At 51.9% G+C, this 12,176-nt stretch overlaps 1 protein-coding gene across 1 annotated transcript in view; it reads left to right on the plus strand.

Annotated features, from left to right (window-relative positions):
• The window catches only part of SYNDIG1 (synapse differentiation inducing 1), a 233,135-nt gene extending 224,226 nt beyond the window's left edge, over positions 1 to 8,909 (plus strand). The window contains exon 4 of the mRNA XM_009436945.4: positions 1,522 to 8,909. Coding sequence (XP_009435220.1) covers positions 1,522 to 1,563 — 42 coding nt within the window. The 3' untranslated portion in view covers positions 1,564 to 8,909. The remainder of the gene's footprint in view (positions 1 to 1,521) is intronic.
• Positions 8,910 to 12,176: the final 3,267 nt, after the last annotated feature.

Consider the following 12,176-nt stretch of genomic DNA (forward strand, 5'->3'; position numbering starts at 1 on the left):
GGTGGGTCCCCACGGGCTGTGATGGGAGTGATCAGCAGACCGGGTTGGAAAACACTGAACTTTGTTCCCATGGTTCTCGCTGGAACCACTCCTGGGTCCAGATTCTCTGAGGTGGCTTTCCACCCAAGCAACAGGGGCACAGCCAGAAAGCAGGCCACAGACGCCAGAGAGTCAGAACCAGGCCTGGAGTCCGGAAGGGCCAGAGAGAGCTGAGGACACAGGAGATGAGAAGTCCAGATGTCAGCAAAGAGGGACATGAGGGGACAGAGCTGGGGACTCGCCTCCCTCGCTGCCCCATGCACCTGCCATGAGCGCCTGCAGTGCGTACCTGTGTGGTGTGGGGGGCACCCTGAGCACCCACCGCCCAGTTCCACAGGTTCCACTCCTGGGGAAACACATAAGGAGCTGGTGGCAGAGGCTCTGGGCCTGAAGTCAGAGCTCCAGAGTGGATGGAAGGTCAAATCCTTGGATGAAAACGACAAAAATATCAGAAATCTAAGTGCGGAGGCCCCAGCCTGCTGCCTCCAGACCCTCCCTGGGTTGGGAAAGGCCATGGCTGAATAAGGTAGTTGGCCAGTGTGGCAGGAGAGAGGCCTCTTGGGAGTACCCCAAACCTCGTGGCACAGAAAAGACCCATGGATTTGTACCCAGGGGGTTGGATAGGGACATTCCAGCACAGACCACAAATGGCTTACACTGCCCTGTGAGGGCAGGTGTGATCAGGACACACCATGGCCAGGTGGGGCTGGACGAAGTGGCCTGGGCCCTTGGTGGGAGCATGGCCAGAACTCGGCCATTCCCTGGGATCTGGAGGGACATAGGAAGTAGAACAAGGAGAGTGGGGCTCCAGGAGGGCAGCCAAGAGGGCAGCAGTGGTTGCAGCCTCTAGGGTGGGTGGGCCCAGAGAGCCTGGGAGGAGGCCCCAGTTTGGCAGACTTTTGCTAGGGAGAAGCAGGGAAGGCCTGGGCTGAAATCCAGGCAGAGGGGGTGTTGCCAAGACACTGACTGGAAGGCGGGTCGGCAGGACACAGTCAGATGATTCCTGCCCTTTCTGGGGTGACTTTGCGGCACCTGGTGATGGCCTGAGCTTCTCCATCACCTGCAGTATAGTCCATGGCCCTGAGCATGCACACTTGGACTGCTAGGTCTGCAGAACCCATTAGAAAATGCAGAACTTAGGAATCTGCATCTCCAGGGTTGGGGTCCAGGAATCTATTTTTTTACATCGCAAGGTGATTCTAACGAGCTAACAGGTTTGGTAACTGCCAGAAGAAAGGACTTCCAAGTCCCTAGCTACGGGATCCTGGCCCCAGGGACACAAGCTAGATGTGCAGGCTCTGGCTGTCCCCAGGGAAGTGACTGTTCTGCCCTCACCCCAGCATACCTCCCAAGTTTTAGTGCTCAGCCTCTCCCAGCTGAGTCTGTGGGCCGGAGTAGTTATAGCCCAAGGAGTTATTGCTGCCATAAATTCAAAGAAATGAAGCATTTCAGAAGATAATTTTCTTTTTGATTCCCATCCAGGCTTCCTTTGGAGAGACGGCTAGAAGTCCATGCTGTCCCTGAGCTGTGTCTCCCTTTCCTTCCTGTGCCACCCCTGCTGTGACCTCGCCGGCGCCGGCTCCGGACAGGCTGCTGCTTCCCGAGTCCCTGGAGGCTTCATCTGAGCCACTCAGTTTCCCTCCCTGGCAGCTCCACGGCAGAGCAAACTTCATTAGTTCCAGCACTTGCTCAAGGATTTTCTGTCTCTCCCTTCACTGTCTTGTTTACTTTTCTTACCTTCTGTTTCTACTTTTTTTGGTTTCCATAAAAATTGCTTGCACAACTGGTTTGGTCCAGTTCTGCAATCAGCATCTGGGCCGCTGCCTGCTGCAGGGCTGAGAGTTGACACAATCAGAAACAGTGTCCTGCTGGCTGGGGCATAATTTAGTTCAGATGACACTCTGTGGCCAATGTCGTATTTTCCCCCAGATTCTATTGGAGCCACGCAGAGGAAAATCTAGTGCATGTAAAGCTAATGACAGGTCGAATACATCAGGGATTGCTGAGTCTTGGTTGGATAATACAACACATGGATGCTTGGCAAGTACCTTCATTCATTCCTTCACTCATTCACTCTTACAGTGATTCATTGAACAAATGTGACTGAGTGGCTGCCCTGTCCCAGGTGCTGTGTTAGGTAGATTCCACCAGAGAGGAAGAGAGGAGCAATGGAAAGGGATGTGTGTGTGCACTTGTGTGGCATGATTAAATATGGATTGTGTAATATATATGATGAAGCAAACATGAGTGGCTATCTAGGCATAAAGAGGTAGTTGCCCTAAGAGCTGCACAGTGGAATGTTTCATGGGAAAGCATTTCAGAGGAGCTCTGAGCAGCCCCTGAAGCATGGGCAGGTCCACCAACCACAGGCAGTCTGTACGTGTGCCCAGAGCAGGATGGGAAGAGGAGGTGGTCAGAGACTGGAGGCTGGGGACATGTCCATCCCATCCCTAAGCACCACCAGCCCTCCATGCTCAGCCATAACCTTAACCCCATATCCTCTCCTGAATATCCCCAGGCTGGAACCAGGGCCCTGGCATGTGGGTTTATGAAAACCTTATTAATTTGATGCTCCTCCTTGGAGGCTGGTGCTTCTGGCATTTGCTGAGCAGGTAGGTAGCCATGTGGTGGGACCCAGATGTTCATAAAACCAAGAACTGCATGGGAAAGAGATTGTCCAAAGTCACTGTCAGCTGAAAAAAGTGACAAGGGCCCTGAGAGGGCAGACGATGTGCTAGGCCCTGAGAAGGAACCAGGAAATGCTTCCAGGAGGGATGGATGGGGCAGGCTTCATGGAAAAGCAGAGGAGGATGTGGAACCAGCTAGTTAGCAGGAGGCGGGTGAGTTAGGTGGGTCACTTGCCAGGAACAGGGAACAATGGAATGGACCCAGCAGAGAAGTGGTAGACATAGCAGTGGCAAGAAGGGGGAATTGGAGCTGGACTTTGGGGGCCTTAAATGGCAAATTAAGTACTTTGAGTTTGACCCCAAGAAGGTGAAGCGGCCTTGGGAAGTGGCTTTAATGGCTGGGGATGATGTGATCAATACCACGTTCAGGGATCGGAGTCTTGTGGCCCAGTGGAGTGGGCATGGGCTGGAGGCGGAGGGTGCACTAAGGGGCAGAGGGATGTCCCTTGGGGGCATGAGCTGAGACAGGCTGGGAATGTGAACGGAGAGGACGAGGTGCTGGTGTGCCTTGCCGTGGCTGAACACGGCCTTGTGGCTTCACTGAAACATTCCTCAGAGGCAACCGAAGATTCAGGGAAGAAGCCATGTCCATGGGCTTCCAGCACCAGAAGGATCAACTCTTCAGGCACATATGACAACCTACTCTCAGGTCCTTCCTACCAATTCCTGATGGGCCACCTAGGGCCATCTTGGTTTGTTTAATTTGAGTTCCCTAGCTACTAAAAAATAAACTGGATTTTTTATTTTATTTTATTATTTTATTTTGTTTTTTGAGATGGAGTCTCGCTCAGTCGCCCAGGCTGGAGTGCAGTGGCGTGATCTCCGCTCACTGCAAGCTCTGCCTCCTGGGTTCACGCCATTCTCCTGCCTCAGCCTCCCGAGTAGCTGGGACCACAGGCACCCGCCATCATGCCCAGCTAATTTTTTGTATTTTTTTATTAGAGACAGGGTTTCACCGTGTTAGCCAGGATGGTCTCAATCTCCTAACCTCGTGATCCACCCGCCTCGGCCTCCCAAAGTGCTGGGATTACAGGTGTGAGCCACCACCCCCGGCCTTTTTTTTTTTTTTTAATTTGGATGATTCAGACTTTCAGTCCTACGAAAGATTGGAGGCTGAGTAAGTGGACGGTCCTGTCCCCATGTGGACAAGTGGCCCAGCCACTGCAAGCTGCTGTGTTCTGGAAAAAGGACAATTTATATCCAGGTCTGTATTCAAATCCCACTCTGCTGCTTGGGAAGCTCCTGAGATTCACGGTTCCCCATCAAAAAAGTGGCATTGTGAGGGCCATAATGGTCTAAGAAGAAAAGAGGAGCTGAGAACAAGCTTGTCACCATCAGGCACACCCATCAGCATTTTCTTCTCTTCTTCCTGAACACCCAGCAGATCGGACAGCAGCCTCCCCTGCAGCCAGGTGAGTTCTAGCCAATAGGATGTAAGCCAGGGAGCACACTTCCCCCTTCTGCAGGCTGGATCCAGATGTAGACACTGAGGCCCTAGAGAACAGAGGAGCCACAAGGTGGGAGAATTCCTGGAAGGGATCGGAAGAGGGAGGACAGCTACCTGCCAGCCAGGACCTCGCATTTTCAACTCTTCAGGGAATAAGCAATAAACTTCATACTTGTGACTTTGGACATTATGGGGTCCTTTTGCTATAGGAGCCAGCATTAACCCAAAGGAGACAGATCATGTCATCTGCAGAACCTCTTCCAAGGCAAGCAGCATCAGGGAGATGTGTCTGAACAAAGCAAGGGGATTCGGGACAGAAGAATCTTGACCTAGTCAAGTTCAACTAAAAGCACACACTTGGGAAAGGAAGGAAGCCCCGAGATCACGGCTCTCCCTTAAGACAGAACCTTCCTTCTGCCCAGAACCTTTCAGCATTGAAGCAAAGCAACAGGCCCATGCTTGGGAGATCTAACTCCCCAGAATAAGTGTCTGACCATGTGTAAGCCTTAATCATCTAATGTGATTAGGGTCAACAGCATGACTTAGCCTAGTGGTGAAAAACTCTGAAAAAGATTCAGGAAAACCCAGATGATCTTGCCTTGCTTTAACTAGGAGAACCAGAACAGCAGGGCAATTGACGTTAACTACAAGACCCAGGCCCGGCTGTTGTGCTCCTCCTGGGAGCATCAGGCACTCACCACACCCCCACATGCCCTGGCCACATCCACAGATGCTGCTGCAGACACCACACATCTGGGCTGGCTCTGCTGCAGTCCCTCTGTAGTGACGCAAGCCAGAAAGATTCACTTCTGTGTGGATCTTCCACCTGCAGCAGGGCACCTGTTGCCTGTGGTTTTGAACTTGCTAACTGCAGGTGCAATGCAACTGCACCAGTGCACGCAGCACAGTGTGATTCCCGCAAGCCGCCTCTCAACCGTTTTCTCCCTTCCTAGCCCAGTGCCATGGCCTTCGGCAACACCACAGGGCAGAGGGGTGGGGATCAGCAACTTCTTAATCCTGGGGCACAGGCAGGAAATGTAAGCCAGCCCTGCTCCTGCCTCTACTCCCAAGCATGAGCTGTGACAGCCCTGAAATCCCAGTTCAGCCACTCAATTGCCCTGTGACCTGAGGCAAGATACTCACCATCTCTGAGTTTCTCTCCTCCAAAAAGTGGAGATGATGCCTGCACCTCCTTCCCAGGTTGCTGGGATCCTGAGTCCTAGCCCAGTGCTGCCCAGTATCGTTAGCACCCTTGCCAGGTATGAGGACTGACAAGTCGTAAATGAGCTGTGTGAGTCATTGTTCCTCTGTGAATCTCAGTTTTTTCCCCTACCTGGTGATGGAATAGGTTTGGCCCTGCCTATCCCTGTTGGTGTTGCTGCAGGAGCAGCTGTAAAACCCAGCAGACCATTTACTGCCATGACAGCCTGCCATCACCCATCCCTAACCAAGGAAACCCCAGGTGACTCTTGGGATGTTGCAGGAGGCAGAGGGGCCCAGGTGACTCTCAGTGGCAGCTACAGGAGCCCAGTGCTCCCAGCACTCACTGCCTGAATCAGATGTGGGTGCAGAGGATGGACGTGCAGGGATGAGGGCTCTGGGCTCATCGGAGCCTGTGGCCATGGCAACCTCATCAGGAGCTCCATGTGGGAATGATTAAGGAATATTTGCATTAATTAAGAGTCCAAATATCTTCCTTTTCCAGGCAGGGACCTGACACACACATGCCTCTCTCCAGCCTCTAAGTACCCTTGGCTATGCCTTGGGCAGGCCTGCTGGGTGCTGGAGCGGGTCCTGCAGCATAATGATTCTGGCTCTGCTCTCCAACCTCTCAGAACCTCACTTGCATTGACGCATTTCCCTCTACTGTCCCCAGCCTTCTAAGTGAGCCATCAGCAGCCTCAAGCGCATCATCCATCTGCTTTATTCACAAAATAAACCATCATTGCTGGGCTGGTTCGGACTCCGCCCTCCCTCTTTGACATCATCATGAACAATAGTCATTGTTTTGTTTGAACCAAAATTGTCTAATGTTGTACAAAAATAGAGTCACTTTGAGTCTTCCAAGGACATGTGACATCCTGGAAGCTGGAACAAAACCCAAGCCCCAGAGGCATCCCACAGATGACCACAGTGAGCCTGGATGTGCGGGGACCCAGGTGGAGCCCAGGGACTGGGGACAAGAAGGTGGCTTGGAGGAAGAGGATAGGAGCCCTCCTGCAAACACCCCTGACTCCGCAGTGGGGTCCCACCTGAGAACTCCCCCCATAGCTTCAGCAGGGCAGTTCTTTGTGGAGACAGTGGGTGCAGAGACCAGCAGGTCAGCCCCAGGGCGAGCAGCAGACCCCATGGAGAGGAGCCCCTTGCTGGGGGTGGGGGAACTCACTCCCCATAACGGGCATGGTGTAGCCCTTCCTTCCTCTAGGCCCCACCTGTGGCTTCTCTCCGCAGAGGTCCATCCTGCTCTGAGCCTCAGCCACATAAAACCTCCCTCCACACCCACCAGGAGCCCCAGCTCTGCTGTTGGGCCTGCTCTAGCCGCCTTCTCTTCCATTTCCTGAAGACATTGCAGGACCTCCCATCCCCATTTCATGAGCACAGAGGACTGGGGAGAGCAGCCCAGAGTCAAGTGGGTGTGAGTGCCTGCTGCTCAGATGGGGTCCACACATGCCGCTCCTTCCTGTTTGTTCCCCCAAATTCCTGATTTTCACCTTCCTTGCAGGCTGAGGGTGAGGAACAACCCCCTTCAGAGCCCAGCCCTTATCAGAGTCCACACCTCCCAGACAGAACGGCTAAGAAGGCACACAGCCCCCAGCAAGTCAGACCTGGAAGCATACTCACTGCTGGAGGCCTGGGGTCCTTGGTACAGGGGAGCTCCCCTGGTTAAGGGAAATCTTAGCCCTTGTCTGGGCCCAGCTGTACGACCAAGGCTGGTATCCAGGCCCTTAGCTTGGACACTGGCAGCGCTGCCCACCTCCCTGATTTCTTTGTCCCCTGCTGTTGGCTGGGTTCCTGGTCTGAATGATCTGAGTAACCCACAGCAGCATGGCCGCTATCTGTTGCCAAAATCCATTTCATCCAATGCCCAGAACCTCCTGCTGTCCCAGTCCACCCCTGGATATTGACAAGGCCTGGGTGGGCCAAGGACCTTCCACGACACCCTGCATTTGTGGGCTGGCCAGCTTCCTGGGGAACCGTCCTCCCTGGGACCCTCCCCAGTCTCAGCATGTTCAGTTCCCACTGGCTCTCCTGGGACAGTAACTTGTCCCTGTGCATGTAGCTTGCATCACCCTCGATATCACCTTCCTAAAGTGGTGGCCTGGACAATGAATTTCTAAAGACAATGACACCAAAATATGTCATCTATCCCCTGTGTTCCTCTCATGATATGATGTTGACCTGCCTCTGTTTGAGGGGTGTCTATGTCCTCTGAATCTAAGTGGACCTTGGAAACCACTCCAACCAATAGATCCAGGGAAGTCACACTATGTGGCTTCTGGAACCAAGTTGCTTCTCTCCTGGGTCCCGTGCCTCCTGGAGCCCAGGGCTACCACGAGGGACATTGCCATGCAGGAGGCCATATGAAGAGAGCACAGGGAGCCTCGGATGCCCACAGTGCCCAGCTGGTCAAGCCTTCCTGCTGCAGCCCCGGGTGTCCTGGAGCTAAGACAAGCCCTCACACGGTGCTCGGCCCATGTCTCCAACCCACACACCAAGAGAGCAGTACATATGATTTTGCAAAGCATTGAAGTTTGGGGTAGTTTGTTATGCAGCCATAGTGACTAAAACAATCTGTGTTTCTCCAAGAATATCTTTGCTTGGGCTTGTAGCCTGTGGGAAGCCCTGGGTGTAAGCTAGGATGTGATTATGCTCAATTATAACATGAGAGGAGGTGGCAGTTCACTGCTCTTCAGTGGCTCCGTTCGTCCTTGTTCTTTCACATCTCTTAATCCAAAGGCAGCTGAGGCTTTTTCTCTGGGTCACCTTAGAGTCCTCCATTGTCAGTAACAGCAAAAAGGCAAGTGTGCAAGAGCTGAACTAGAAATGCCTGGTATTACATCCCTGGCCTGTGCAGATAGTGGGAGTAGGCCTGCACAAACGTGCTCTCCCCACAGAATCGCCTCAAGGAGGGGTAACAGATGCCAGCCTGCCACAGCAGCCAAGCACAGGAGACACCAAGGAGCCAGCATGTGCCCAGGCCCCTGGATCTCCTACTGCACACTCCATAAGGACTTCTGGATTTGGGCCATGTTTCCAGAAAGCAGCATAGTAGTACCTGAGAGTGAAGAAAGACATGGCCAAGGTCTAGTCATGATTTTAAACAAGTTATAAATGAATCACGGTGCATCCATCCACTGGCAGACCGTCCCGCAGAGCTATATGTGCATGTTTGCCTCTAGAAAGCTGTCTGACACTAGCAGTGAAGGAACACTGAGGCTGCAAAATGTCATGTCACCTTATATTTCATGTATGCACACACACTCACACACACATATGCTATTAAGAAGAGAATGGTTGTAAAGAAATATGTGCTAAATGATTAGTGGTGATTCATTCTCTCCAGGAAAAAATTATACAGAAATTCTTCTTTTGATATACTGTATTTAAAGCTGGGATTTAAAAAAAGATATTAAAAGACTTTTAGAAAGAAAATCTGCTGCGCAGGTAATTTTGCAGCAGCACTGGGGCTCTCAGGAGGTGGGGGGCTGCTCTCCTCCCGAGTCTTGAAGTGCAGTGCTGCCCAGAGGTGGAGGGCGGGGCAAGGGACAAAGGACAGGGAACAGGGGCAGGAGCAGGGGATGGGGAGGGGACAGAAGACAGGGAGTGGGACATAGGGGGCAGAGTCAGGAGACGGGGGCAGGGAGCAGGGGACAGGGGAGAGGAGACAGGGGCAGGGGACAGGAGACAAGGGGCAGGCTAGTGAATGAGGTGCCCAGGGCTTTCAGTCCTGGGATCCCCTGACCAGGGCCACTGGGACCAATGCTTCTGAAGCGGATGCATCGTTGCCAGGGAGTGGGGCGGGGTGGGGATGGCATATTGGCCTCAGTTCATGCTCTCCATCAAGCAGTCCTGAGTTTGAACTGGGATTGGTATTAATTTCGATTCCCTACAAAGCAGAGCCTGAGATGAAAGCATTTGTGCCTGCACTGTCCTGGGAAATAAGACCTCAAGGAAGCAGAGCTGCCAGGGAAGGAAAGCGAGGCAGGGAAGGAGAGGGGCCAAAACCCAAAACCAAGGGATGCATAGCTGGACCTGCTGCCGGGCCTGGTCCTGTGGGACTTCTTCAGGGAGCCTGAGGGTCGCTGTGGCTTGCAATATGAATATGACGTCAGCCTACATAGAACAAGAAGCAGTCATCCACTGGCTTCCATCTCCTACTGACCAACATCTACCCCGTCACCTAGCAGCTCTCTCACCCTTCCAGGGCGCAGCATCTGGCTGTCCTGGGCAGCTACGGGGAGACTAGATCCAGGAAGGGTCTGTGTCCTCCAAGACATAAGCCACCGGGCGGGCAGGGGAGCACCAAGACAGCAGGTCCCATCACTGGGGGATGGAGCCCCAAGAAAGACCCCCACTCAGTTCTACCGAAGTGAGGAGGAGCCACCTTATCTTCCTGGAGGGTCATCAGTACCACAGGGCAGAAAACCAAGATGCCAGGGTCCGTCCTGACCACATGGTCAACTCTGGGAGCAGGAACTGAGCCTCGACTTCCTTCAGCCTACCTGCCTGGTGGCTGCCTCCAGGGTGAGGCGAGGCAGCAGGCAAGCTGCCTGCACGCAGGAAGCCCTCCACGTGCTCCTGGCTGGAAGCATTTGTGTTGCCATCAGCATTTACATCGCAACAGGAAGACTGCTCCACATGGGCAGTGGCGGTGGCTCATGCAGTCTGCAGAGAGCCCACTGTTAAATGTCTAGCAATTCGAGGAGCCGGTTGTCAAACTATTGGTAGCTTGAATTCTGCAATAGTGGGAGGGTTTGCACCACAGAAGTCAGAAGATGCTACAAATTGGAGTTTGTTGGTGTCTTTTTAAAATTTTCCTTCTGGACTGCTGGCTTACTAGGTCACCACTGCTCAGCGCCATCATTTTTTTTTTTTATTTATCAAATTAAATGGGAGAGGGTGGTCCTAGAATTACCTGCATTGTCTCCCCTCTGGTGTCTCGTTCACATGCAGATTTTGGGATCCCACCCCAGACCTCTCAGAGCCAAATCTCCAAGGGTAAACCTAGCCTCTGTGTCAGACTGGAAAAGGTGATTTGCTTTATGCACGGTTACTTGAGGGACCCACTTGTCCAGGCATTCAGGTGCCCAGAGTCCAAGGTCTGAGACTCCAGGAGCCCTCAGCCATGTGCTTCTGCCCCATCACTCTCAGTCACCTCTCAGGTGGAGCATTTTTCTTTTCACCTCCCTTTCTCATCAACAAAGCCTCACTGCTTTGACAGTTACAAAGCGTCCTAATTTACCGGCTTTTCCTAAGGATGTCCACGTTGGCCGAGTAACTCATGGCTTTAAGCCTGAAACTTAAAAGGCCCACACACTTATGGCATGTAAGTGGCAGTGAGACCTTCAACGGATGAGTCACCCCCTTTCAAAGGTACTCACAGACATCTCAGAGAACAGAGGTCACAGCCATCCCAGAGCACAGGCCTTGGACCCACATCTTGGCATCCCCGGAAGCTAACAAATGCCAAATCTCCTGACCCAGATCTCTTTCCTCCAGACCAGCACATCTCAAACCTTAACCTGCCCGTGAAACACCTGGAAATCATGTTAAAAGGCAGATTAGGTTCACAGGTCTGGGGCAGGGCCTGAGATTTTAGAAATTATCAAGCTCTCAGGGGATGCTGATGCTGCTGGTCCAGGGACCACACACTCAGTCGCAAGGGTCTCTGCTTCACCGTTACCCATGGAACCTTGTGGAAGAGAGAGTAAGAGCTCTGACACCGTTACAGATGAAAGGATTCAATACATTTTTTATATTTGTTTCTGCTGCCTGCTACCTTCTCTTCTAGGTGTGTCTCAGCTAGGACCCCTAGACTTTAGTTTCACTTATTGATTGCCACAGAACGCTTCAAAACTTAGAAGCTTAAACAACAAAAATTAAGTTGAGCTGGAGCTCAGCTGGGCAGTTCTTCAGCTCCAGGTAGCGTGTGCGAGAGCTGGTGCACCCCATGTTCACATACCTGGGGCTTCTCTAGAGAGCTAGTGTGGCTGGGAGTTGATCAGACATGTGAGCTCTCTGTCCCTGTGATCTGACCACCAGGGTAGTTTGGGCTTCCTTATAGCTTGGTGGTCTCAGATCAGTTGGAGCTCTTATGTGACAGCTGCCTTACACAAGAAAGCATTCCAAGAAGACAAACCCCCATGTAGAAACATTGATCAGGTCTCTGCCTGTATCGCACTTGCTAACATCCTGTTCTCAACAAGTTACATGGCCAAGCCCAGAGTCAATGGGGAAAGGGCCTACACAAGGGTGAGAACGCCGGATGGTGTGGTTCACTGGGGCTGCAGATACAAAAGCCTACCATAGCCTCTAACTTCTGATTCCCACACTGGTGTTTATTCATCTGTCCTTATCTGAAGTTCAATTCCCATAGAAATTATCTCACCTAATAGCTCATTTGAGGGAGCCTTGGATCTGTAGCAATTATCAGAAAACTGCTTTCTGAATTCAGCTTCATTAGAACATTTAAAAGGAAACAGTTCATTAGAAGTTCAGAAATACTCATTTTCATGCAAGACTTGCTTGCTTAGGTTATTACATTGAAAATTAATTAATTCTTTTAGTCATATTTTTAATGGAGGAGGAATTTAATTCTTTGAATAATATGACACATTTCTGCTGAAGACTGACAGCTGTGGGTATTAATCACTGTTCTCATTTCAGAACCTGTTCTCCCTGCCCAATTTCATTATTTCATGGTGAAGGAATGGTTTAGAATTGCCACTGGCAAAAAAGGAATTTGGACCACAAGCTAGGGTACTGTTATTACGAATACGGTG

Source organism: Pan troglodytes, chromosome 21, assembly GCF_028858775.2.
Source record: "Pan troglodytes isolate AG18354 chromosome 21, NHGRI_mPanTro3-v2.0_pri, whole genome shotgun sequence".
Lineage (NCBI taxonomy): Eukaryota > Metazoa > Chordata > Mammalia > Primates > Hominidae > Pan > Pan troglodytes.